Genomic DNA, 25,732 nt, shown 5'->3' with positions numbered 1-25,732 from the left:
ACAATCCAATGAGAAGCTGCTATTATGTTGTTTGCACGGGGAGCTGTTTTCTAGTATGGGGACCCTCTCGTATGGCAAAATAAATAGCTTCAATACATATTATATACATAATGAAAATATACGAATAAATGCATCTACACATCGATTTTCTATTCCACTTGTCCCCATTAGGGTCACGGTGACGCTCGGTAAACTGAAGCCTGTCGCAGCTGACATCCGGTGAGAGGCGGGGTACACCCTGGACTGGTCACCAGCTAATCACAGTAAAGTAAATAAATACATGTACAACACAAATAATGTGTAAAAAAATTGAAGCCAAAACATGGCGCATGTCTTGTCGCCTTATTAATGCACTGCGTGAGTCAAACGGTGTTCTTATTGTATTTTTTGATCACAAAACATCCTATTAGCTTGCAACTACATGGAAACAGGAACCAGAAGTCAGCTCCGTCACCGTCAGTCTCTGATGTCATCAGCGTTTGCCGCTGTAGTTTTTGCTAACTACCACAGTTAAGCCGCAAGTCTCAAAAATATACACAAAACACATTTTTTAAGTTTTACACTTACAGTTTTACAACCATAAAACAATTCTAAATGCATATAAATACATGCACATGATGAATGAAAGGGATAAATAAACATTTATGGTTATTTTTACTTTCATTGAAGACGTAATTGTTTACAAAGATTGCTGACAAATGCAATGAGATCAACATGGACACCACTTTTGTGTTATTTCTTGATTTCAAAAGTGTTTCTTAGCTTTTTTGATCAAATGCTGGCACCTGCAACTTTCTTTGGCTCTGACTTGAGGTGAGAAACACTATTGAATTCAAGACATACCTGTAACTCATGGCAAAACACAAAGACGGTGTCCGTGTTGATCTCTCTGCCAGATTGTGTCTTTGGCAATAATCAAGTCTTCAATGAAGGTAAAAGTGTTATTTATCCCTTTCATTCATCATTTATACATATTGATATGCATTTTTTTTATTGTTTTCTGCATGTAGAGCTATAAAAACCTGATCTATAAGCAATAAAAAACCTCTAAGTAAATAAATATATGTCATAATGACGATTTTTAGGCCCGGTTATCAGTCACATCCCGCGGCCAAAAGAAAGGTGGATGACGCTGCTGTCACCAGCCCAATGAGATGAAGGTAAATATGTGCACTGAGATGTCAGCTAAACTGCTGGACCAAAGATAGCATTGGTGTAAAACATTAACCTTCACTCTTCTCTTATTCTTCTGCACAACCTGCAAAACTGCACCATCCTCCTGCTCCTCCTTCCTCATCATGGCAGGTAAGCGTCTGTGTCTTTGCTGAGAAGTCTCCTCATGAGAGTGTGTGACTCATTTGTGGTTCTGTGGTCTGTGTATGTGAGCAGATAAGGTCAAGGAGCTCATTTCAAAATGTCTGCAGGCTCGGGACATGGCTTACTGTCCTTACAGCAGCTTCCCTGTTGGTGCTGCCTTACTGACGACAGATGGTGCTATAATTACAGGTATGAACAGCCTCTCATGAGTGCTGCAGGTGCACAGATTGAACCAAATATGGATACAGGGTGGTATTGGACTGATACCAACATGGTGATATCGATAATTTTGATATACAGTATATATATACATGTATATATATACAGTATATATATATGTTACCACGACTTCCTTATATATATATATATATATATGTATATATATGTATATATGTATATATATATGTATATATATATATATGTATATATATATGTATATATATATATGTGTATATATATATATGTATATATATATGTATATATATATATATATATGTATATATATATATATATATATATATGTATATATATATATATATATATATATATGTATATATATATATGTGTGTATATATATATATATATGTGTGTATATATATATATATATATATATATGTGTATATATATATATATATATATGTGTATATATATATATATGTATATATATATATATATATATATATATGTATTTGTGAAAACCAGTATCAATCCAAGACGGATACTACTCTTAGTGTGGAAACTATTGATATTAGGATGGAGCCACCTATCCCTCCTGGCCACTCTATAACTATTTTGCTGCCTTTGTTTAGGCTGTAACGTGGAGAACGCATCCTATGGTCTGACGGTGTGTGCTGAGCGTACAGCTGTCCAGAGGGCCGTGGCGGAGGGACACACACACTTCACCGCTATTGCTGTCACATGGTTTGTTTGCCGTTTTATGGCACATCCCCATGCATCCACTCATGACATAGTCTTTTCTTGCAGCGATGTGAAAGACAGTTTTGTTGGGCCGTGTGGAGCGTGTCGACAAGTTCTCATGGAGGTGACGGCATCTCTTTTGTCGTCCTGTTGACTGATTGCACGGTCAGGTAAACCTTCCTCATTGCTGTCGCACATCTTTGTCTCGCCAGTTTGGGTCAGAGTGGACCGTCTACTTGACCAAGCCAGATGGATCGTATAAAGAAAGCAGCCTGACTGAGCTGCTGCCCTCGGCCTTTTCCCCAGCCCACCTTGCAAAGAACTGACAGCTTACAATAACGCTACCAGACACTATCTGAACAACAACGGTGCACATTTGCAGTTAATAAAACATGTACGAAGCCTGTGTGCATTATTTTAATGTGGATTCTTCATAGTTTAAATTGTGTGTTTTTATGCTTATTATGTGAGTTTTGTGTATTTTTTGTGTATTTTCTACACACTTTCCTTGTCATCATTATTATTATTATTATTAGCTTTTTAAGTACAGGTGATGGATACTGCAAATTTTGGTATCAGTCCATAAGTACAGGGCCAGTATTGCAGATACTTATATACATATACAGTGGTGTGAAAGTGTTTGCCCCTTCCTGATTTCTTTTTGTTTTGCGTGTTTGTCCCACTTAAACGTTTCAGATCATCAAACAAATTTAAATATTAGTCACTGACAACACAACTGAAAACAAAATGCAGTTTTTAAATGAAACTTTTTTTTAAAAAACTTATACCAAAAGTAAAATATGGTGGTGGTAGTGTGATGGTCTGGGCCTGTTTTGCTGCTTCAGGACCTGGAAGACTTGCTGTCATAAATGGAACCATGAATTCTGTTGTCTACCAAAAAATCCTGATGGAGAATGTCCGGCTATCTGTTAGTGACCTCAAACTGAAACCAACTTCTGCAGCAGAACAATGATCCAAAACACACCAGCAAGTCTACCTTTGAATGGCTGAAGAAAAACAAAATGAAGACTTGAAGTGGCCTAGTCAAAATCCTGACCTAAATCCTATTGAGATGCTGTGGCTTCCCCTATAAAAAATTCCTCCACAGCGCTGTAAGAGGCTCATTGCAAGTTATTGCAAACGCTTGATTGCAGTTGCTGCAGCTAAGTTTGGCCCAACCAGTTATTAGGTTTAGGGGGCAATCACTTTTTCACACGGGGATTTTTTCTTCTCCCTTAATCATTAAAAGTTTCATTTAAAAGCTGCATTTTGTGTTCAATATATTTAAATTTGTTTGATGATCTGAAACATTGAAGTGTGACACACACTTAAAAAAGCTGAAGTGTATTCACACCACTGTATATATAATGTAACTATATTAACACAAAAACACAGGCATTTGTGTAAATAAATATAGACGAGCACTAGAATGTTCTACACTAGTATCGATCTGATACTGATACTTGGTATCAACACTATCAATATTTGGTTCAATCCGCCCACCCCTGATTATTACACATTCCTTTACATTATTATGATGATTATTATTATTATTATTATTATTATTATTATTATTATTATTATTATTATTATTATTATTATTATTATCATCACGGCATTGTTGGTAGCGTTTTCAGGATTGCTCATGTCACGTGATAACAAGTGGGCAATGGGCGCGTCCAATTGTCATTTCCGGAAACATGGAGGCTGTGTTGAGCGATGTAGTAGCGCCGGAGGACCTCCTAGTAAGTTTTCGTGTTATTAAGCTTATTTTTCGTCTTTGATTAGTGATTATGTCCTCTTATGGTTCCACCGGATGTTTGTGAAACATGTGGAAACATGTGGTCCTGCCAAAAGTTGAGACTTCCAAGCGTAAGCGACGCTTTGGTGGTTAATTTGTCGTGTCACGTAAGCTAGCTAAACGCTAACGCTGGTGTTTTGGACTGTTATTACCGTTATTAGTATTATGACCCTTTGAATTGTAGTTATAGGTCTAATGCTAATCATGGGTTACCGAGTATAACTATAAAATATAGCAACAGTGTTATTGAGGCTGACAGTATACAAAGGAAGTCGCGGTAACTTATATGTCATGCTAATCATGAGTTTCTGAATATAGCTAAATAGACTTGCAAAGCTGCTGAATATAACTTTAATAGAGTAAGAAGGTACTATTTACACTGACAGTATGCACGTAAGTAACTTCGCAAAGGCTTTCTTTGCGTTGGGACTCTTATGTCAGCGAGTCATTCCGGCTTTGTGTTCCCAGAAATTTGAGAAAAAGTACAACAGTGAGCTGGCGAAAGGAGCTGTGTCCAAAGAAACAAAGTTTGAATATGCTTGGTGTTTAATCAGGAGCAAATACACGGATGACATCAAGAAAGGGATTGTGTTGTTGGAAGGTAAGTGTCGCAGCTAATGGTTTAGTTTATTTGGAACATGCTTAACAAAGTCACGTCGAAGTACAGTACTTCACATGCTTACACTTGTACAATTCATCGTGTCCGAAAATGGGTAGGAAGAAGCAGGTTTTATTTAATCCGACTCTTTCTCCGAGTATCAGCGATTATTACTAGTTTGTCCACTTCCTGTGTTTAGCATGTACCAGGTTATCAATTTTATTAGTAAAAGAAAAGTAAAGTTTATAGAGTTTGTAGTTAGCCTATTTAGTAACATAAACAGTTATATAGAAAATAGACAAATATAATTAAAGAATAAAAGTTGGCAGAAACATTGGGCAGTAATAAATAAGTGCATGATATATCGTTAAGAATGCTAAATGTTAAAATGAGAAAAAGAAGAGTAAATATTAAGCACCGGAGTAGAACTGATATACATAACATTGAACAGATAACTATATCCATCCATTTTCTGATCTTTTTTACAGTGTAGTTAGAGAATGAGGTGCACTGTTGTCGTTATTTCCCTGCATTTCCATACAATAATAACCAGAATAGGGTATGGAGTGATTTTTGATCCAGAACATGTTTTGCTTTATTCAGTATCATCATGATAGAAGCAACATTTTATTTTTCTAAAGTGTGGGATGATTTCATACAATTTGTTGTTGTTTAGAACTTGTCCAGAAAGCCTCAAAGGATGACACACGTGACTTCCTGTTCTACCTTGGCGTGGCCAACTACAGACTGAAGGTCAGCAGATTACTGTCACTTTATTATGGCTGTAACGGTACGGCATCATGACAGTTCGGTACATACTAGGGGTGTGCGGATACAAGGTTCGAGGTGCTCAATTAAGCATTTAAACCTGACTTTACTCACCACCGACAGCGGCTGGTCATCTGTTCTGTTATAGCTAATGACTTCCTGTCGTCCCATGGGAGTTTCCCGTGTGATACTGGTTCAAATGCGCAATGAGTTTGGTCGTATTAAACTTCCTCGGTTCTGTGCCACCACGAGAACCCTGTGCAAGACACGTGTTGCACTCAGCTGCAATGTCTTGTTCAGACTTTAACGAAAAATACACACGGCCAACATCACTCCTACTTTTCCTTAGCATCTTAGCACACGCTGTTGTTGTGATCACGTTGGCTCTGTCCGGCCACTGCTAGGTAGACGTGTTCAGGCGTAATCGACTGCTTGTATCGGAGTGCCAATAATGGACATTTTTTATGTAGGCTGACTTTTTTTTTGCTGTTATCGGCCCGATATCAATATCGGATTGGGACACCCCTAGTATATTCCTTGTTTTTTAGGTGACAGTTTGGGTAATTTTGTGTATAGTAAGGGAACAAAACCAAAAACTGCGTAGCTTTTGTGTAAAAAGCTTTAATGATTTTTTAAAATGAAACCTAAAAACTGATGGCAGGTAAATACAATTTCAAAATGAAAATCTAGATGGAGTGGGTGCTTTGACATTTTGTGCCATAAAGATGCCAAAACCAATCCAATGTACATCAAAGCCTTACTTGCTTAGCTTTGTGTTATACAGTAGCTGACAAACAAATTAGTGTAATATCTAATAATGTGTTGTATGCTTATTGGATTTGCAGGAGTATGAAAAAGCACTGAAGTACATCCGGACTCTCCTGAGGAACGAGCCTGGGAACAAGCAGGCTTTGGAGTTGGAAAAGCTCATTGATAGGGCTTTAAAAAAAGGTGAGGTTGTGGGGTTTTTTTTTACCCTCCTCAACGCATGTGAACGTGATCCCACCCTGAACGCTCAGCCCGGCGTATTGTTTTCTAGATGGCTTAGTCGGCATGGCGATCGTCGGGGGAATCGGTCTCGGTGTGGCTGGATTAGCTGGGCTCATCGGTCTGGCGGTGTCAAAGGGAGCATCCAAGTCTTAACCTGAGCATGCCACCGCGTGCAGCCATTTCTGCTGGACTTATACATTCATTATTAAAAAAGAGGAAAAAAATCTAATCTAAAAATATATATAACATTTACACCTTGCTATACATGCTAAACAACATGACCATTCTTAGCAAGCTCTAGCAGGCCACCTATGTACATAAAATGATTAAAGTTGCAGCTCCGTTTATGACACGGTATTCTTACTTAAACTCCAGACATGTAAGAAGACTTCACATTTGTTAGGTATGCAAGGGAGCACTTACAGGAAGTAAGTTGTGTGAAATGCTTGATTTCTATTTAATGGCGTGTTTTCCATCATCGTAATACCAAATAAAATCATTTTGAACACAAATGCCATCATGACTTAAGAATTGATTTTCCTTTTTTGGAATACTTTTATCCACGTAACAAAGTCCATCAAACACCAATTCCGCCTTATCGGCGATGTGGAAACTTTGGCGAGTACATTATGATCTTTCATGACACGGATAAAACGCCACAGTAACATAAAAAAATAAAACACACACACGCATCCCAGCCTAGTTCACTGCTCGTCAAATCCTTTTGAACCAAAGTTGAGCTCCAATATGTCCATGTCCACACTGCTTTATGACAGGACGTTGTGCATGTTGGGGTGGGGGGTGGGGGGTGGCGGGAGGGGGACAGTTATCAGCCTCATGGTGCGTTACACATTAACTCATCTCACAGCACCGAAACTCCCCAGGACCAAACAATATCTTGGTGTCAAACAGGTGATTGAGGGTATCCAAGATAAGAGGTGCATCCCTAAAAACTTTTTAAAAAGTTATTTCTATTTAAACATCAATCTGCTTCTCTTTTTTATTTGGAAATGCATATTGCCTTTTATGTTACAGTTAATTAAAGAGTAAAATGACATTTGTCAATGGCCCACGTGCATCCCTTCTCACTTTTACATGCGCACATCAAAAAAGTTAGTGGATTTTTGTTTTCTATCCTTTACAAGAAATCAAATTAATAATAACAGGACACATGAAGTGATGCTAAGCCAACAGGGCGGCAGTAAAGATAAGCCATAAAAGCACATATTTATGATGGGGCAGGATCAACTTTTCATAAGTTTCAATTGGGCCAGTCAAAGCGCCATCATGTGCAGTAAGTCACACTTCTTTTATTGGTGGAGGGATGTACAGGAGTGAGTCCACCTAATAGTTGTTGGGGTCTGAGTGAAGGCTATAAATGTAGAAAGGTGAAAATCATTCAATCTTGGTGGGTCGCATGTGGACAATTCCACAGCCTCACTCATGACCTTTATCCGTAAAAAGCCTCCAGTGTGAGCTTGTGTGCTTTATCTAAATGGTGTCGGCTTAGCAGACTATCTGTGTGAGAGAGTCGGCTATCAGGAAGCTAATTCATCAAGACACACAAACACACAAACCATGTTGGGCAACCTCACACCTTTTTGTTATTGGATTTCCACTTCCTGAATTAAGCCTGCTGTACAAATACACTTTTGTCATATATTAATAGTTAACCTGCGCCTTTTGTTATTAAATAAGGTAAATGTTATTTGTACCATCATGCGGTACGAGCATGATTGTTTGTAAAGCTCCTGTATTGGATGGGAGTGTAGCTGATGAATGGGAGGACAAACAACAAAACAAAGCAAAAACTCAAAAAGTAAAAAAAAAAAAAAAAAAAGCAACACGAAAAGACAAAGTAAAAAAAAAAAAAGTAAACAGGAAAAAAGAAAAAATAAGACACAAAGTAAAAACGAAGTGTGCGTGGCAACAATGACCATTGGACTCTGCGTGATAAACACCTGTTCTGTTTCAGGGGCGTAAAATGGGAGCAGATATGCGGTTTGTATGTGTGGGGGGGGAGTGGGCGGAGAGAACCGACTGTATAAATCAACGTGTTATCACACCACTTGTAACGCTTAGCAAAGCTTCTGACGCGACACACACCTCCATCGCGTCCGATGCTTTGATTAGTGCTGTGGCGTGGATACACTTCCTGACGACTTAACGGGACTGGGGGGGGCGCGGTCATGGATCCCATTGTGGAAGTAGTCGCCCTGGTGCTGGGCTTCCTCGGCTGGGTGATGGTGGGGGTCGCCCTGCCCAACCGTTACTGGAAGACGTCCACTGTGGACGGGAACGTCATCACCACATCCACCATCTACGAAAACCTGTGGATGTCCTGTGCCACTGACTCCACGGGCGTCCACAATTGTCGGGAATTCCCGTCTCTGCTGGCATTAAATGGTGAGTTGAACGCACTTGATTGTGTGGGGAGACGTGTGATGACATGTCCCATTTTGGTGCAAAATCCAATTACTGATACATGCAGGATACAGATATTGGGCCTTGGTGAAGGTCTGCGCTCTACCAAGAGTGGTACTCTGTAGGGCGGAGACCTCCGCCAAGGCTGTACAGCTCTTGAATTTTAGGTGGCAGGCATGTGTGACCCAAATGAGGATTGTTAGTCCTTCAAAGGACGCAGACCCTCCGCCAAGGCTGAACAATCTACAGTACCAGCATTTTTTTGGGAAATGTTGCGATGTTAAGATAATTGGAGGGATGAATCCACCCATTTTCGAACTCGTTTGTGTAACTCTACTAACTAGCAAACAAGCCGTAATTTCCTTGGGGGAAGTAAAGCCACAGATGAGGCAATGTGAAGAAGGTTGTTGTCCTTTCCAGGCTACATCCAGGCGTCACGGGCCTTGATGATCACATCTGTTGTGATGGGTACCTTTGGCCTGGTGGCGGCCCTTATCGGCTTACAGTGCTCCAAGGCTGGGGGGGACAACTACGTCCTCAAGGGGAGGATAGCTGGCACCGCTGGAGTCCTTTTCATCCTTCAAGGTGACACAAATGAGAGTGTTAAGAATTTGCTTTGCAGGAATAACAGCATCACGATAAAGAGGCTTATGGATAATAAAAGGTGTGTTTTATTGCATATAAAAATCAATGGTTGGCTTCCAGTAAGACTTTGGACTTGTGTGTAATTCTCTGGTAGCCACTGCTTCCTTAATCATTAAAGGAGATGTTGACTCCACAATAGGCTTGTGCACAATGGTGGCCGTGTCCTGGTACGCCTTCAACATCACCCAGGAATTCTTTGACCCATTCTACCCTGGCACCAGGTAAGCGACGGCGTGACCTCGCGGAATGGAATGATGTGTTCTGATCTGACTCACCTTGTCCCACAGGTACGAAATAGGGGAGGGGCTTTACATTGGCTGGTGCTCGGCCGTGCTCGCCATTGCTGGGGGGGCGTGTCTGACGTGTTCCTGCAGGATGGCCTCGCAAGAAAAGTAGTGAGTGCTCCGCCCGTCCCAAAACATGCATGGACACAATTTAAAACCGCTTCAGATGACTTTTACTGCTAAAACTGTAACTAGAAACACATGAAGTAAATGCCATAAGTATGTATATCCTGTAATTGCGTACCTTGCATTAGCGTGAGCATTGGGCCCTGCTATAATTAAAAAAAAATACAGGGTGTCCCTAAAGTCTGGACATATAATAGACACACATTATATACATACATTGTACAAAAAAGTTTGGTTAAAAATTAATTCATAAATAATACATTAAATTAAATTCATTATTTAAAAAATAATTCAAATGATCATTAAAAAATAATATAGTACATATAATATAAATACAAATATAAACATGTATATTATGTATTTATATTATACTACATTAAATAATTTTAAAAATTGCATACATTTTATTTATTTATTTATAATTTCAAAATAATGTTGTTTTTGTCCAAACATTAGGGGAACTATGAACATTTAATTATTGCAGAAAAAAGGCCAAAAATGTTGTTTAAGATATTTAAAAAAAATAGATTTAATAATTTACACAATCTATACATTAAAAATAAATACTGGATAGAATAATTGATTATGAAGTAATTTAAAAAATCTAATAAATAAACATGTATAATAGCATTAATACACAGAGCATATAAAAGAAGAAACATATTTATTTACTGTATGTTACAGATATTAAATCATAAATTGTAGTGGTTAGCATGTTGGCCATACAGTCAGGAGATCTGGGTTCAAATCTCCATTGGACGTCTCTGTGTGGAGTTTGCATGTTCTATGGGTTTTCCCGGGTAATCCGACTTTCTCCCACATTCCAAAAACATGCATGTTAAGTTAATTTAGGTATGAATTGAGTGTGAATGATTGTTTATCTATATGTGCCCTGTGATTGGCTGGTGACCAGTCCAAGGTGTACCCCTGCCTCCCGGCCAAAAGTCAGCTGGGATAGGCTCCAGCATACCCCTGCGACCCCAATGGGGATTAAGCGGCATAGAAAATGAATGAATGAATATTAAAGAATTTTAAAAAAATTAAATGCTTTCATAATGTGTTTTTCTAATGTGTCCAGACTTTAAGAACACCCTAGACATTGAATTGTTGCAGAAAAGGGCCAAAAATCCAGTTGAATTTATTCTAAAAATAAAAAAATTAATAATTTGCACAATCTCTTGAAAAGTCTTGATACGTTATTTACAGTTCTTGTAGGATGACAAAACCTAGTTTATTTTTATTCTTTTTTTTAATAGTGGTGTAATAGATTAAATGAAATGAAGCAAGTGTACAATCCTGTCACCATTCAGATTTTTCCTTTTTATGTAAACATGTCTATTAAAGGCTGTGTGTGTATTATTTAATAATATTGTTTTATTTGTCGTTTTGCAGCCCTTTGTCTCATCAAACAAGAGGAACCCTGTATTCTGGACCAGCCCGGACCAGAAGTGTGGTTGCCAGCACTTATGGTCGAAATGCGTACGTTTGAACCACAGCAGTGGTGCTGCCTCCTCTTTTTCTTTTTGTACCAAATAGTGAAAGAATATGTTTTATTTTGTATATTGTCAAATATTCATATGAAATCTATGACTCTTCGTGTACAGTAAATGTGTTTTGTACAGTTGTTGTTTTTTTAAGTTGTTTTTTTTTTTTTTTTTACAATGTGCACAATAAATGTATGTGTTTGGTCATTTGAGTAAATAAAAATGTAAAAAAATACATTTCCCAATCCAGTGTGATTCATTTAAGTTCAACATGATTTCACGACATTGAATGCTTGGAATGCAGTGTGGTGATATTTTAGTATCGCATGCTGTGTGTTGGGGGGGGGGGGGGGGGGGGAGGGGGGGTGCTTATTGAAATAACCCCTCCAATAAGAAGAGTCCACGTCCCACACCACGAAATAGGGATACTGCAAATTGTGGTATCGATTTGATACCAAGTAAATAAAAGACCTGTATTGCTGATACTACTGATATGGAAACTTGGTATTTTTAAAGATTTATTGACTATTTTTGCATTGATAATAATATAATTATAATAAAGCACAGGACTAATAATTTAGGCAAAAACATCGTTAGCAACAGTTTAATAATAATGTAACTGATTGGATTTACTGAAAGTATAGAACCTTTCTAGACACTAAAGCGCTTTACACTGACAACCCATAATTCATTAAGTCCACGCTCACACACTGGTGGTGGTAATTTACATCTTTGGCTACAACGGATACGTGGCTGCCAATTGGTGCCAACGGCCTTTCCAACCACCAGCAAACATTAATTCATATTTATACACCAGTGTGGCAATGTGAGTGAAGTGGCTTGTCCAAGGACACAACAGCAGTGACCGGGGTGGAGGGCTGGGTTCGAACCGCCAACCCTTTGGTATCTGGACAGCCTGCTCTTCCTCCTGAGCCACTGCCTTTCTATATGTATACTGTATATCATATGTTGTTATATATTGTTGTAGTATATACTGCATATATTGTGATCCATATAACAGTCCAGTATATACAGTGTGACACAAAAGTAAGTACAGCCCTCACATTTCTGCAGATAGTTTAGAATATCTTTTCATGGGACAAAAATAAAGAAATGACACTTTGATACAATGTAAAATAGTGTAGAGCTTGGATAACACTGTAAATTTGCTGTGCCCTCAAAAGAACTCCACACACAACCATTAATGCCTAAACCGCTGGCAACAACAGTTATGTTAAACTCTCCTAATTTGGCCCGATGAGTCATTTTTCCTCACTGATGTCATGCGACTTGTTAGTGTCACAAGTTTTCAGGTGTGAATGGGGAGAAGGCGTGTTAAATTTGGTGTTACTACTGTCGCGGTCTCACACTGGTCACTGGAAGTTCAACATGGCACCTCATGGCAAAGAACTCTCTGAGGATGTGAAAAAAAAGAATTGTTGCTCAACATACAGTTGTTCTAGGCTATACAAAGATAGTGAAAGAAGTTGAGTGCATGTGCTCAGTGTCATATCTAAAAGGTTGTGTTTGGAAAATAGAAGTATGAATATTTGAGTACAGGTTTCAGTATTAGCATTCCTGCAGAGGGTGAAAGGGTGGTGGGTCAGTCTGTCAGTGCTCAGACCATATAAAGCACACCGCATCAAATTGGTCTGCATGGCTGTCATCTCAGAAGGAAGCCTCTTCTAAAGATGATGCGCAGGAAAGCCTGCAAAGTTTGCTGAAGACAGTCAGACTAAGTAAATGGATTACTGGAACCATGCCCTGTGGTCTGATGAGACCAAGGCGTACAAAGAAAAGTTTGTCTTGTCGAGCATGATGGTGGGAATCTCACGGTCTGGGAGCTGCAGTTCATTTAGGGAAATATGAACGCCCACATGTGTTGTGATATACTGAAGCAGAGCCTCCCTTTGTCAACTCAGTTGCAGGCCAGTATTCCAACAGACACACCCCAAACACATCTACAAGATGACCACTGCCTTGCTGAAGAAGCTGAGGGTAGAGGTGATGAACTGGCCAAGCATGTCTCCAGACCTAAACCTTATTGAGCATCAGGTCTGTGATGTCGCCTTGGAGGAGTGGAAGAGGATTCAAGAGGTAATTTGTGATGTTCGAGTGAACTTCATGCCCAAGAGAGTTAAGGCAGTGTTGGAAAATACTGGTATTCTATTCACACTTGACTTACTTCGACTGCTTTACATTGTATCAAAGTGTTGTTTTTTTAATGTTGTCCCATGAAAAGATATTAAAAATATATTTGCAGAAATGTGAGGGATGTACTCACTTTTGTGACGCATTGCAAAGGCAGTGAAACCTCAACTTTCAGACGCCCTGGTTTTAGTAGGATTTGGTTTTGACAACATTAATATTGTCTCGGCCATACAGTCAATCCGCGGAATCGAGTGCCCAAACAAACCATCCGCACGTTATTGACTCGGAGCTCAAGAAAGAAGTCGTAGCCAAGCACGACCGTCGAGTGCAACAGCGTTCTGTCTCGGCCCCTCCTTCCTCCACTCAGCACCGTCTTCACCAACAAGTGTTCAATAAAGGTAAAAGTAATGTTTACATGGTCATTTACTAATTTAATTCGTCAATTATATGTCTGGAAAGGACTAATCAGACATTATTTTTCATGGGAAAAATGTATAGTTTTTGTACATGTTTTCGTCTGACTTTATGGAACGGACTAATAACGAAAACAAAATTTCATCACGCTCGTATCGACCCAGTACTGACACAAACCTTGGTATCTCTAATGTCGACATTTGGGTCGACCCGCCTTCTCCTCGACCAGCCATGTACTGTACAAATGGGCCACAGGGGAGGTGGCACAAGTACCACACACAGAAAAGGGGCTACACTAATATTTCAAGCTGTTAGTATTTATATTTTTAAATATTATGTTGTGTACGCTTATTTTAAGTTCAATTAAAGTCCAGATTTGTTTTTCCAAGGTGGAACGTTGCAGGGAACCTTTCTGTTGAGAGTGTGCCTTCGCCCGGAGCATCATCACAGCCGGACTAAATACACCGTTGCCTGTTAGTTGTCAGCTGTTGGCTGAAAATAACAATTTAACCACACAAGAGCGCTTCAATGACTTTCAAGCTGAGTCCAGACGAAAAGCATAAGTTATCGTCTTGTGTTGTGAGTGTGTAAATCACAGCCAAGATGGACTGGTGCCGCCTGGCTGGACTCAGCGGGCTCCTGTGCTCCTTGTCCCTGCTCACTGCCATTCTGGAGCTGGACGGTAAGAAAGAAAATGACATTTGAACTGTATCTGTTAAAAGATGACTTGACGAAAGGCGGCCATGATATTTTTCAGGCGTCTTGGCGGCAACTCGGGCTGAGATAGAGCATCACTTGGAGATGGGCCGCCATCTTCTAGCAGCAGGTCAGCTGGCTGAAGCTTTGTCCCACTACCACTTTGCTGTGGGTAAGAGGACACATCATTCATGGACGTCTTGACACTATGAACCAAATCACTAAGTATAATTGTGTCGACATTATAAAAACAACGACGTTAACATTCTCCAGAGGCTGATTCCAAGAATTACCTGACGTTCTACAAACGCGCTGCAGTATTCCTTGCCATGGGCAAGTCCAAATCTGCCCTTCCAGACCTGACCAGAGCAATCCAGCTCAAACCCGACTTCCTTGCGGTAAAGCTGACCCTTCCAAGACTGTGGCTGTGTCTCAAATCGAATACTTCCTCCAGTACACTTCAATATGTACACTGCATGCGTACTTCATGAGGACAGGTAGTGCTGTCCCAAATCAAGTACAGTCCTGTCTTTGCCCACTTACCGGAAATGACGATCCCAATATTTAGCCGCTTCTTCTTCTCTTCTTTTTAATTGTCAATTGCAGCCACTCTCAAGTTAGTCCCTCCACTTCCGCTACGTGGCCAAGATGGCCATGATTGAGGGTGGTACATGTCCATTGCTGCACACTCACCATTCGGGGCATTTTGTGCACTGCAATTTTGCCGTACTTGTTAGTGTGAATGCACTTCTGCACTGAAAATGCGAAGTGTAAGTATGGAAGTGTGCAAATTGAGACATGGGCTGTGTTTTGCGCACTTCCATACTTACACGGAAGTAGAGGAGAGGGCTCCAATTTTGACAGTGTAGTGCTCTCCCGAATCAACTGCTATCGTTGCACACTTACCAGAAAAAACTATCGCAATATTTATGTGCTTCCTCTTCTTCTTCTCTTCCTTGTAACTGTGAATTGTAACCACCAGAGTTCATTGTTGCACACACCATTTTGTCTATGTTGAGTGCAACACCAGAGTGAAATACATTTTCCCGCACTTCTCCGTGTGAATGTACTCATGCACTCAAAAGTGTGAAGTGCGTGAATGAGACACAGCCTGTTTGCTCATGAATTTCTTCTCTTGTTTCTGCACACTACTTATCTTGTGTCCCTCTCGTGATCTCGTCCAGGCCCGGCTGCAAAGAGGGAATATCCTTTTAAAGCAAGGCAATGTGCAGGAGGCCCACCAGGACTTTGAAGCAGTGGTGAATATGGCTACATATGCTACACAGACTACACTGTTGTAAATCAAAGTCTATTAATGTTGTAGCTCACCTACTTTTTATTTGTTTCCATATTTGGGCTGTTCCTATATTTTTGTAATGTGGCCTGGAAGCTACTATAAGTTTGTTGGTGAGTCCATTTGTAACATAATGTACACGCTAAATAAAATTTACAGTAAAGAATAGGGTTTTTTTCTAAAGAATCCTCTTTACATGTGTGGGGTGTAATTGTTAGATGGTGATAAACATGCATGATCAGCAGCTACAGTATGGATTTGCTAAATAATAAATACAGTAGATCCCCACTATTTGTGGAGGTTACATTCCAAGACCCCCCTTGAATGATGAAAAAACATGAATAATGGACACACCCATAAAAAGCCCTAAGTATAGATACTCCATAGGCAAACTATTGCCAACGGGCCGTACAGACATCTTGAACTACCGGAATTATATCTACAAATACTGTACATGTTATATTTTGGTGGCACTGACTATTTTTATTGGAAAGGAATTGGTTTTATCTGTACGGTGGCCTAGTGTTTAGTGTTTAGCGTGTTGGCCATGCGGGCAGTAGATCTGGAAGGATTTGAATCTCCGTTGGACATCTCTGTGTGAAGTTAGCATATTCTCCTTGTGCGTGCATGTTAGGTTTTGTCTGGGTACTCCCTCCCTCCCACATTCCAAAATATGCATGTTCGGTTAATTGGTGACTAAATTGTCCATAGGTATGAATGTGAGTGTGAATGGTTGTTTGTCTATATGTGCCCTGCGATTGGCTGGCAACCAGTCCAGGGTGTACTCCGCCTCTTGCCCGAAGTCAGCTGGGATAGGCTCCAGCATACCCCTGTGATCCTAATGAGGATTAAGCGGCATAGAAAATAAATGAATGAAAAAGGAATTATCTTTGAAGCATTGAGTGAACATGCGAGGGGAGCGAATGCCGAACTGCAAATTTTCAGGGCTATACTGTCATGCTAACAAAGCATTAGCTGTATCCAGGCTGGTCATTATTATATATTGGTTCTGTAAAATGTTGTTTTCCAGCTGCAGCGCTCTCCAGAACACCCAGAAGCTCAGGAGCATCTGATGAGAGCCAAGGAGCTGGAAAAGCTCCAGGAGGGCGCCCATGCCGCGTACCACCGAGGCGACTATGGCGCTACTGTCTCGGTGCTGGAGCGAGTCATTGAGGTGTTTAAAGTGTAACACACTGCCAACTTTGCACTTTCCATGCAGGGCTAATTATGTCATAATGTTCCTTTAGATCTCTCCGTGGGATCCTGAGTCGCGGGAGCTCCGTGCAGAATGTTTCATCCGCATGGGCGACCCACAGAAGGCCATCCAGGACCTGATGCCCACCACAAGGTTGCGCAATGACAACCGCGCCGCCTTCTTGAAACTCAGTATGCTGTACTACAGCCAGGGAGAGCACCATGAGTCGCTAAAGTGAGCCCGGAACTCTGGCGCGGACATGCGTCAGTTCTCACTTCAGTTCTGCTTTTGCGTCATTCTCGCTTTGTGTACAGCCACGTCCGAGAGTGCCTGAAGCTGGACCAGGACGACAAGGAGTGCCTGAGCCACTACAAGCAGGTGAAGAAGCTCAGCAAGCAGCTGGACTCTGCAGAGGAGCTCATTCAGGATGACAGGTGAAGACCATGCCCTCGTCTTCTCATCTTGTCCGGCTTTACTGGACCCGCTCCTCGCCCTTAGGTACCAGGACGCCATCGACAAGTATGAGACAGTGATGAAGACGGAACCCCATGTGCCGCACTACACCATCCGAGCCAAGGAGAGGATCTGCTTCTGTCTGCTCAAGGTGAGGCTTCCACAATGATACAAAAAATGTCTTTAGTTTTGATGCATTTTCATGCATTATTTACTGTAAATAAAATGCGTATTGTAATATTAACAAAGGATTAAAATAACACAAAAAGCACAAGCTGCACCTTTTTAACCAGATTGAAAATGCAATTGCTTCTCAGTGTACCATTATATCGGGGTCGCGCTGAGAGTAGAGGACTGTAATGTGAATGCTCCTCTCCAGTTAGCAGCGTCGGTGGAGGAGATTGCGTTGATTGATACATTGAGAGAAAAAACATGCACACGCTTGCAGCATAACCGATTACTTTGCAATTACTCCTCCACAGTCACATTTCACAAACGTTCAGAATAAAAAGCAATAGAAAGACTCAAATAATCCACAAACTCACAATAAATAGGTGTTGTTTAAATCATGTGATCAGTGAGAAATGTTACAGCGGATGGCAGGGATGTACTCTATAAGCTGGTTCAGCTTTGGAGACGCCCCCCCCCACCCCCACCCCCACCACCACCACACACGTATACACACACACGCACACACACACACGCTTTCCAAGTGTGGACCCCAAAGGACTGTGGATGAGCGCTCACTCAGTCTGCTACGCTGTGCACGTGCATGTGTGTACACCCAGGGGAAACGCTGGTTCTTGTGTGATTGGACTAGACAAGTAGCAAGGAAAGGCTAACAGTAAAGCCAGTTGTGTACAAATAAAAACAATACTTATTTGGCCACAAGGCGGTGCCAAATCTTTGAACGGTTCTCGCCGTTTCCAGCTCAAGTTGGTCATGGAGGCCATTGACGTGTGCTCGGAGGCGCACCAGAGAGACCCTCGCAATGCCAAGGTACTGCGTGATCGAGCCGAGGCTTTTATCCTCAACCAGGACTATGAGAAAGGTAGGAGTGCTCGCCTCTACCTCCACTGAGGAGATGTTTATTTCCATTTTTGAATTAATGTCTGTGTCACCTGTCTTCAGCTGTGGAGGACTACCGAGAGGCGCTGGAGTTTGACAGCCACAGTAATGACATCAAGGAAGGACTGGAGCGAGCCCAGAAGTTGCTGAAGATAGCCCGCAAGAGGGACTACTACCAGATTTTGGGAGTGAGCAGGTACCGGTCCCACGCGCAAGCAGACCTTTTGGCTTCGTTTTCACTGACCAGGGAGACTCTCCTCAGGGCCGCCAACAAGCAGCAGATCATCAAGGCCTACAGGAAGTTGGCACAGCAGTGGCACCCCGACAACTTCCAGTCAGCGGCTGAGAAGAAGGAAGCGGAGAAGAAGTTCATCGACATCGCATCTGCCAAGGAGGTCCTCACTGATCCAGGTCAGGAACCCACATTCCATTTCCACCTCACACCCAAGGACTATTACTGTTACTCTTATGTCGGGCTGTCGAGTCTTTAGAGTTTGTCCATAGTTTACTACTTTAAGATCAGCGCTTATGGCGATCCTGACAAATAAACAGATCTCATTTGGAACTTTTTCCACCTCAAAGAAGAATGCTAAAACACTCAAATAAACAAACATGGTAGGTGTGCAACAACAGCACCTTTATTTAGTGACATAGAAAGCAAGACGAATGAAACCGAAACACAGTCGCACAGAACGCATCAGAAAAGTGCACATAGAATAGGAACAACTTGGCTCGCAAAACAACAAATTGCCGAAACTCTCAGTTAGCAACCTCATTTCTTGCATTCAAATTCACTGTCGGGATATAAAATGAAGTTGGCGTAATAGTCTTACCTGTTTTAAATGATACGCTGTTGGTGGTTGTTGTGTGATGTTTAAGAAGCTGCTGACACAAGTTGCACTTCATTTCTTGGAGTCATCTTTAACAGTTTCAAAATACTTTCAGACTTTGGATGATTTTTAAGTAGCCATGATGGAGCCAATAAGTCTGTCGATGCTGAAGATCGTTGTAGCGTTCAAAGCTAGCGCTAATCTCAGTTGCTTTGGCTTGTGCCACTGAAGCGGGTGATTTTATGAATGTGTGGTAAGTGTAGGTCTTCTGTTAAACACACACGTTATTTTCAATTCTTTATTAACACGATCAACATAGGCTTTTATAACAAAGTTGTTATTTTTAAAATGTGTTTTTAATGTATTTTTAACCCCCATGTAGTCAGAATCACACTAAGTTTTTATGTGACGACGAGATTGACAGTCAAATCAGACTCATGACTCAGACTGGGTTACAGTGTTGATTCTGGTCCTCTAGCCACAGCACAAGCAACCTTTCCATCTCAAAAATAACCACTACGCTGCTTAGTTATCACTGTCGCCTTCATAGGAGCAGATACTTTTACAGGTCAAAGATATTATCTTCATCCTTAATGATAGACGTCACAGTTAAACGGCTAAGACCACAAGTGCAGCCAATATTGGTGGCCATTTCTCCTCTGTGAGCTTCTGATGTCTATTTGCACTTCCTTTGTGATGGCTTTTCTGTTTCTCAGCGCAGTTCCACCAGAAGAGCTTGCCTCACGCTTGGTAGCCATAAAAAAGTGCAAAAAGTGAATTAATCAGCAACGTCATTCACTCATTGTAGCTGTAAATGAGACACACACTGTACAGTATGTCGATGCGTGCAGTGTGTATTCGTCCATTTCTTGTGTTAAAACAAGATAATCCTGTGTTTACAGACCAAAATTAAATAATTAAGTCATGGGGGTGTGTACCTAACCCCAAAACGGTGTAAGCCGCAACAACGTAACCAGAGGACCAGCTGTACTGCAATATTGGGAGAAAAATGTCAAAGTATTATGAAAACATCAGAATTTTACAAGAAATTTCAATTTTACAACATGAGAAGTTGTACAATGACGAAAAACTCCTAATTTTACAAGACGAAAATTGTTATATGATGAAAAAAAAGTTTGAATTTGATGAGAAAAAAGTTGCCAATTGTAGATGATGAAAATGCTTTCATTTTAAAAATCATTAAAAGCCGTTTACACGAAAGCTAAGCAGTTTTGTTTTGCATTTTGGTCCCCTACTATACCCAAAATGAACCAAACCTTGACCTTAAAACCCGAGGCGCGTACTGGACCTTGACGATGGCGTGCAGTTCCACCACTCCAGTTGGACATGCTGAGACATAAAGACAACACAGAGAAAGTGAAGTTCCTTCCTGTCCTTCACAGAAATGAGGCAGATGTTTGACGCAGGCGAGGATCCGCTGGACCCAGAGAGCCAGCAGCAGGGCGGAGGAAACAACGGACACGCTTGGCCTTTTTCCTTCAACCCCTTTGAAGGCGGCAGTTTCCACTTCAAGTTCCAGTAGATGAGGACTTCATGGCGTCAGGGTGAGGCTATCTTTGTTGAAACGGCACACGGGGGGGGGGGGACTGTGAAGCAGACTGAAGCAACTTTAGCTTCCTTTAACACACTTATTTGAATCATTTTGTGCCATTTTTAAATTCAGGCTTTGCGTGACGCAACAAGAGGACTTGACATCATTAAGAGGGGAAAGATGTAGACATGGTTTTATTTTGAAGCACTTTTATTTGGGGGAAAAAAAACGCTCCACATTTCTTAAGAGAGGCTGTTCAAAATAGCAACTATTTGCAAACCAAAAGTGTCTTAATATGTAGGAAAAGCATTCATCGGAGACATTGTTTGTATAATTCACTGCTTTTTATTTCTACACTGATGTTCAATTCACAAGCGTTATTTATTTGATAAAACAAGTTATTTATTGAGACAGTTTTGTTTGTACTGTCGTGGTTTCTGTTGCAGAGGTTCAACTGCATTAAAATGCTCAAATGACAACATGGTGTGTGCGTTGTCTTAAGCCTAGGTCACAACCAGACGTATGATTATTTATTTTTTGGGGCGGAGGGGCTGAGCGAGCGACACACATAGGAGTCCCAAAGTGCAACGTACGCATTTTGCCCAACCTTGACGCCAGCAAAACGCACGAAGACGTACGAAGTGCGCAAGGTTGTCTGTAACCTGAAAAAAAACATAATCCCCCATAGTTTGTTTGACATTACAAAGAACTTCTGCCGCCATTCTACGGCTCGAAAATCAGCACGTCACACACGCTGTCCGTGCGTTCCTTTGTACGTAGACCGGCTGTGGGAGCCCAAACGACCGGTTGTAAACTAGTCGATACATAAAACAGAACACACGATCACAGCAGGATTTGAAAAAAAAATCTAAAGGATGTTAAAACTTTTTCAACAGAGGGCCACATACTGAAAAATCAAAGCACGCGGGCACCATTTTGATATTTAATTTCCTGAAAAGTACAAAAAATACACTTTTAAATTATAGGTGGCAAAGGATATTACCCGCTTGAGTGTATTAACTTAATAAAATATCAAATGAAAGCAGAACAATTTTTTTAAAAAAATGCACAAACTGCTGTTGGTTTAAAAAAAAAATCCTTTTATCGCCCATTCTTCTATCTCTAGCCAAAGTCATAAGTAAATGTGCAAGCAATGGCTAGTTTAATTTTCAGTCGACAACCGCTTATGTCGATGTCAGTCAGTCTGAGGGGTGTTAAACGGGTCCCACTGTACAATAATTAGTGTTGGTAATATCAACATTTTTTTTTTCTTTTTTTCCATTTTTGCTGTTTAATTTTTACAATGCGCCGCAAGCCAAGAAAAATAAGCAGTAAATGGCCCCTGAGGCCACACTTTGACACCCCTGTCCTAATGGCACACAACTTTAATTGACATCAAATATTGGCTGCCGACTGAGTCTTCAGCTGGGAAATGTCCATGTTATTACTGCGCTCAATCCCTCAATGGTTCAGTCCAAATCCTTGCGTGTCCTCCAGTATGTCAGCCTCCACCTCGATGGACACCACATGGTGACCCGGGATCATCGCCAGGCCTAGAACTCGGGGTTCACCCTGCGAGAAAGTGTCTTAAAAAAAAAAAAGGACTAATAAATCAATAGACAATTTTGATGGAATGTGATAGACTGGAACTCCACACTTACCTGTGGATTTGAGGAATTCCTGAGCCGATCCAAGGATGATGTTGCAGTCCCTGTCAGTGCAAAGAAAAAGACCCACTAAAGTCCTTCCATCGGTCATACGGATCCTCATGTTCTTGTTCAGGAGTCCTTCTAGTTTCTGTCTAGCCTGGGACGACGAGGCCACTTCACACTGTTCCTGAGTATGGAAAGAGTAATAAACACCTTAGAATTTGCAGCGCACTGACATCACACTGCATTTATCTGTATGAACACACTTAAGCACTGAAAAGGCTTGACGCTAAGTGTAAGTGTGGACACATTTATCATTTATCATTTATCTGTCAGTACGCAACGGTAGTAAGGATTTTTGGACAGCACTACAACTGTCAAAATTCGTGCCCTCATGAAGAAACTACGCAGTGTACATATTTAAGTGTACTGATGGAAGTACAGTACTGTATTCCATTTGAGACACAGCCACAGTCTTTGTCTTATTCACATTTGTCTTTGCTTCACCTGCTGCGAAGGCTAGCTCGCAATACTGAGACCTTGCTATTAGAGTTCTAAATCATTTCAAAGACGTTTTATTGTAGTAGCCCCCATTATGAGAAACTACCGCCTTTCAATTTAAAAATGAAATAAAACAAAAGGACTCATTATATTGACCTAACACCTGACAGCTAACTGGTTAGCCACTGGCTACGTGGTCTGCTAGCCTTACGTTTTGCATAATTACAAAGCAAAGGATGATTCGTCCCTAAATAGCACACTATAACAACACTGTTAAAAACTACAAATGTTACAAAGGAGATTAATACAAACATGAGTTGATGGTCCGTTTTCCTCAAATGTTGTTGCCATTTCATCGCTTCTTCCGTAGTTAGCTGGCGGACGTATTTGACTATCGGACCAAGGCAACCGGAAACTACATCATTGAAGTAAGATGCAGATTTATGTATAAACGTTTGACTTTACGTAAATAGTTTCATCAGCTGTCACTGCCACACAAGGAGGCAACTAACAGAATGAAATATTTACCATTACTTGCCGGTTTATTCACTCCTGATTTGTCGAGCAATTTGAGAAAAAATTAAACTCGTAGGTATCTTTTATTTACACATTTTAATTGATTTCCATCCTCTTGTAAGAAATGAATGAAAATTTTTGTTTATGTTTTAAGTTCATTTTAATATTTTTATATTTAAGTTGAACTGAATTGGTCATTAGAGTTTACAAATTAAATTGGCTGTGTCTCAAATTGAATATTCAAGTACTTACTTACGTTTTGTCCTCTATTTGCCTTTTGTCAACCATCCTTCCCTTTTCGCTGCGTCGCCATTTTTACTGAGGGCGCTAAGAGTCCAATCGCTGCAGTGCACACTTACCATTTGGGGCGTGTTGAGTGCAACATCCGGGTATTGGCGTCTCACAGCGTTTTACTGTGCTTCTCTGTGTGAACGCATTTATTGCGAAGTGGAAGTGCGCGGATTGAGACAAGCCAGTGGCTCACTGATTTTGATTTTCTCTCTTACATTTATTGGCATTTTTATGAAAATAATTAACGTATTATTAAGGATTGACCACGCAAAGCTCAGAAAGGAAGCTTATTTTTTTATCGTTGGATGGCAATATCCTTTATTGATTAATCTGTACAGTGTGTTTGTGTGTCATATTGACATATCCTATTTGCAACTAAATATAACAACTGAAATATTACTAATTATTAGTCACTGGTAATTCATATTATTATTATACATTATAATATTAGTGTATTATTAGAAGTGATTAATATTTAAACAGTACCGTTTAACGTCACAAAAATGAAAAGAGCACTAAAAGGTGGATAGACAACAATTTTTCATTGTTGCTCGACACCTAAACCGAATTTAAAAAAAAAGAAAAATTCCTTACCAAAAAGAGGTAAATACCGTATTGTTAACTTTGGTGATGATTTGTGACTGGAGTTGGCAAGATAGTTGTTCGATTGCCAGTGTCCTATGAGGTGAAGCCAGACGGTGTCAGGGATGTACTGTGAAGGACCAATCTCAGTTTTGCTGACTTACAGTGTTCGGTAGTTACTAGCTTAACTACATTTCTCGGTTGAGTGATCGGTAACGTCGCTGTTTTCCACATCAAATATCTTGTCAGTAGTGAAGGTATTTCACTGATCAAATAACGTGATAGCCCACACAGAAGCTACATTTAACCAGGCATTTCTAAATTGTAAATGCAGCAGAGTTAGCAGTAACCATGGTGATGACAGACGCTCCTCCGAGTGACATTACGTACCGGTCCTGACTCCTGCTGCAGCAGGGCGGCTGGGGGGAATGCAGCAGGTGACAGTGACAGAGAAGGGGAGAGAAGTGTAGAGTGAATCTTGACAAGCTTTGGGAAATACCCGAGTGTATTTCCTTGAATTCTGCTATGACGTCACTTGCCATTTTTAATCGGCCTGTTACCATTTGAACATTAACCAAGCTTTTTTTTTATATAAGGTTCAAGAATGTGATTGTTGAACAGGTGACCAAAGAGAAGGAAATGACTAAGGAGGCACAGTCAAAGTATCGCAGTGTATTTCTAATACAGGCACGCCAAATTACCCTGTAAATGTAAATGATTCAATAAATAAACAGGCAAAGATTTTAACCCCCTCAATGGTAGGCCCAAAGTTATGCCCTTGACGCTGTGTGGTGCCGCTGCTGCGTCTGCAATTTTTTTTACAATTTTGACAAATAACCATTTTCATGACTTTATTTATTTAACTTATTTAACTTTTTCAACAACCAGCAGAACATGAACCGAGAAGATTGCAAAACTGTTCATGTTGAGGATAAATTTGAAGAGTGTAAAGGTGACTATAGGGGTGTTATTTCATGTCTACAGGTCTCTAATAATGGTAAAAATTGTATGTAGTAAGTTAGTAAGTCCTTAACAGGTTTTCTATGCGCTAACTACGAAAATATTCCATTTCTTAATATTGAATCCCACTTCGCATTCTGGTCTGAACCCAATTAACCGCACTAAACAAGGGACGGCTGTATTCATACATGACTCTTACATATGTCATAGAAATCTTATTACTAA

The 25,732-nt window shown here is 40.5% G+C and overlaps 5 protein-coding genes across 7 annotated transcripts; 4 read left to right on the top strand and 1 right to left on the bottom strand.

Moving 5' to 3' along the window:
- The first annotated feature begins 994 nt into the window (after positions 1-994).
- Positions 995-2,621, top strand: zgc:103586. 3 transcript variants are annotated; one of them, XM_054752898.1, is made up of 5 exons: positions 995-1,160; positions 1,390-1,506; positions 2,127-2,238; positions 2,302-2,359; positions 2,448-2,621. In XM_054752898.1, the coding sequence occupies exons 2-5, from the start codon at positions 1,434-1,436 to the stop codon at positions 2,559-2,561; spliced, it is 357 nt and encodes a 118-aa protein (XP_054608873.1). In that variant the 5' UTR covers positions 995-1,160; positions 1,390-1,433; the 3' UTR covers positions 2,562-2,621. The 3 variants fall into 3 exon arrangements, with proteins under 3 accessions (XP_054608873.1, XP_054608872.1, XP_054608874.1); XM_054752897.1 differs by lacking the exon at positions 995-1,160 and adding an exon at positions 1,222-1,305; XM_054752899.1 differs by lacking the exon at positions 995-1,160 and adding an exon at positions 1,222-1,305 and having other exon boundaries at positions 2,289-2,359; positions 2,448-2,508.
- A 1,276-nt stretch (positions 2,622-3,897) lies between these two features.
- fis1 (fission, mitochondrial 1) lies at positions 3,898-7,182 on the top strand. Its single transcript, XM_054753640.1, has 5 exons — positions 3,898-3,980; positions 4,505-4,637; positions 5,311-5,387; positions 6,248-6,353; positions 6,442-7,182. The coding sequence occupies exons 1-5, from the start codon at positions 3,936-3,938 to the stop codon at positions 6,543-6,545; spliced, it is 465 nt and encodes a 154-aa protein (XP_054609615.1). The 5' UTR covers positions 3,898-3,935; the 3' UTR covers positions 6,546-7,182.
- A 28-nt stretch (positions 7,183-7,210) lies between these two features.
- Positions 7,211-11,533, top strand: cldn15a (claudin 15a). Its single transcript, XM_054753639.1, has 5 exons — positions 7,211-8,798; positions 9,237-9,401; positions 9,601-9,682; positions 9,749-9,856; positions 11,264-11,533. Exons 1-5 carry the CDS (start codon positions 8,582-8,584, stop codon positions 11,358-11,360), a joined length of 669 nt encoding a protein of 222 aa, XP_054609614.1. The 5' UTR covers positions 7,211-8,581; the 3' UTR covers positions 11,361-11,533.
- A 2,616-nt stretch (positions 11,534-14,149) lies between these two features.
- Positions 14,150-21,502, top strand: dnajc3b (DnaJ (Hsp40) homolog, subfamily C, member 3b). Its single transcript, XM_054753777.1, has 13 exons — positions 14,150-14,230; positions 14,310-14,602; positions 14,678-14,788; positions 14,890-15,014; positions 15,801-15,875; positions 16,941-17,084; positions 17,158-17,339; positions 17,420-17,539; positions 17,604-17,709; positions 18,489-18,609; positions 18,690-18,822; positions 18,889-19,037; positions 20,860-21,502. Exons 2-13 carry the CDS (start codon positions 14,524-14,526, stop codon positions 20,997-20,999), a joined length of 1,485 nt encoding a protein of 494 aa, XP_054609752.1. The 5' UTR covers positions 14,150-14,230; positions 14,310-14,523; the 3' UTR covers positions 21,000-21,502.
- A 298-nt stretch (positions 21,503-21,800) lies between these two features.
- Positions 21,801-23,611, bottom strand: naa38 (N-alpha-acetyltransferase 38, NatC auxiliary subunit). The gene is made up of 3 exons (XM_054753779.1): positions 23,471-23,611; positions 22,670-22,844; positions 21,801-22,594 (listed from the first exon to the last, which is right to left on the bottom strand). The coding sequence occupies exons 1-3, from the start codon at positions 23,507-23,509 to the stop codon at positions 22,470-22,472; spliced, it is 339 nt and encodes a 112-aa protein (XP_054609754.1). The 5' UTR covers positions 23,510-23,611; the 3' UTR covers positions 21,801-22,469.
- Between the last annotated feature and the right edge of the window lie 2,121 nt (positions 23,612-25,732).

This window comes from Dunckerocampus dactyliophorus, chromosome 15, assembly GCF_027744805.1.
Source record: "Dunckerocampus dactyliophorus isolate RoL2022-P2 chromosome 15, RoL_Ddac_1.1, whole genome shotgun sequence".
NCBI classification, from domain to species: Eukaryota; Metazoa; Chordata; class Actinopteri; order Syngnathiformes; family Syngnathidae; genus Dunckerocampus; species Dunckerocampus dactyliophorus.
The sequence above is the reverse complement of the archived record's forward strand: the minus strand, read 5'-3'. Positions and strand labels throughout refer to the sequence as shown.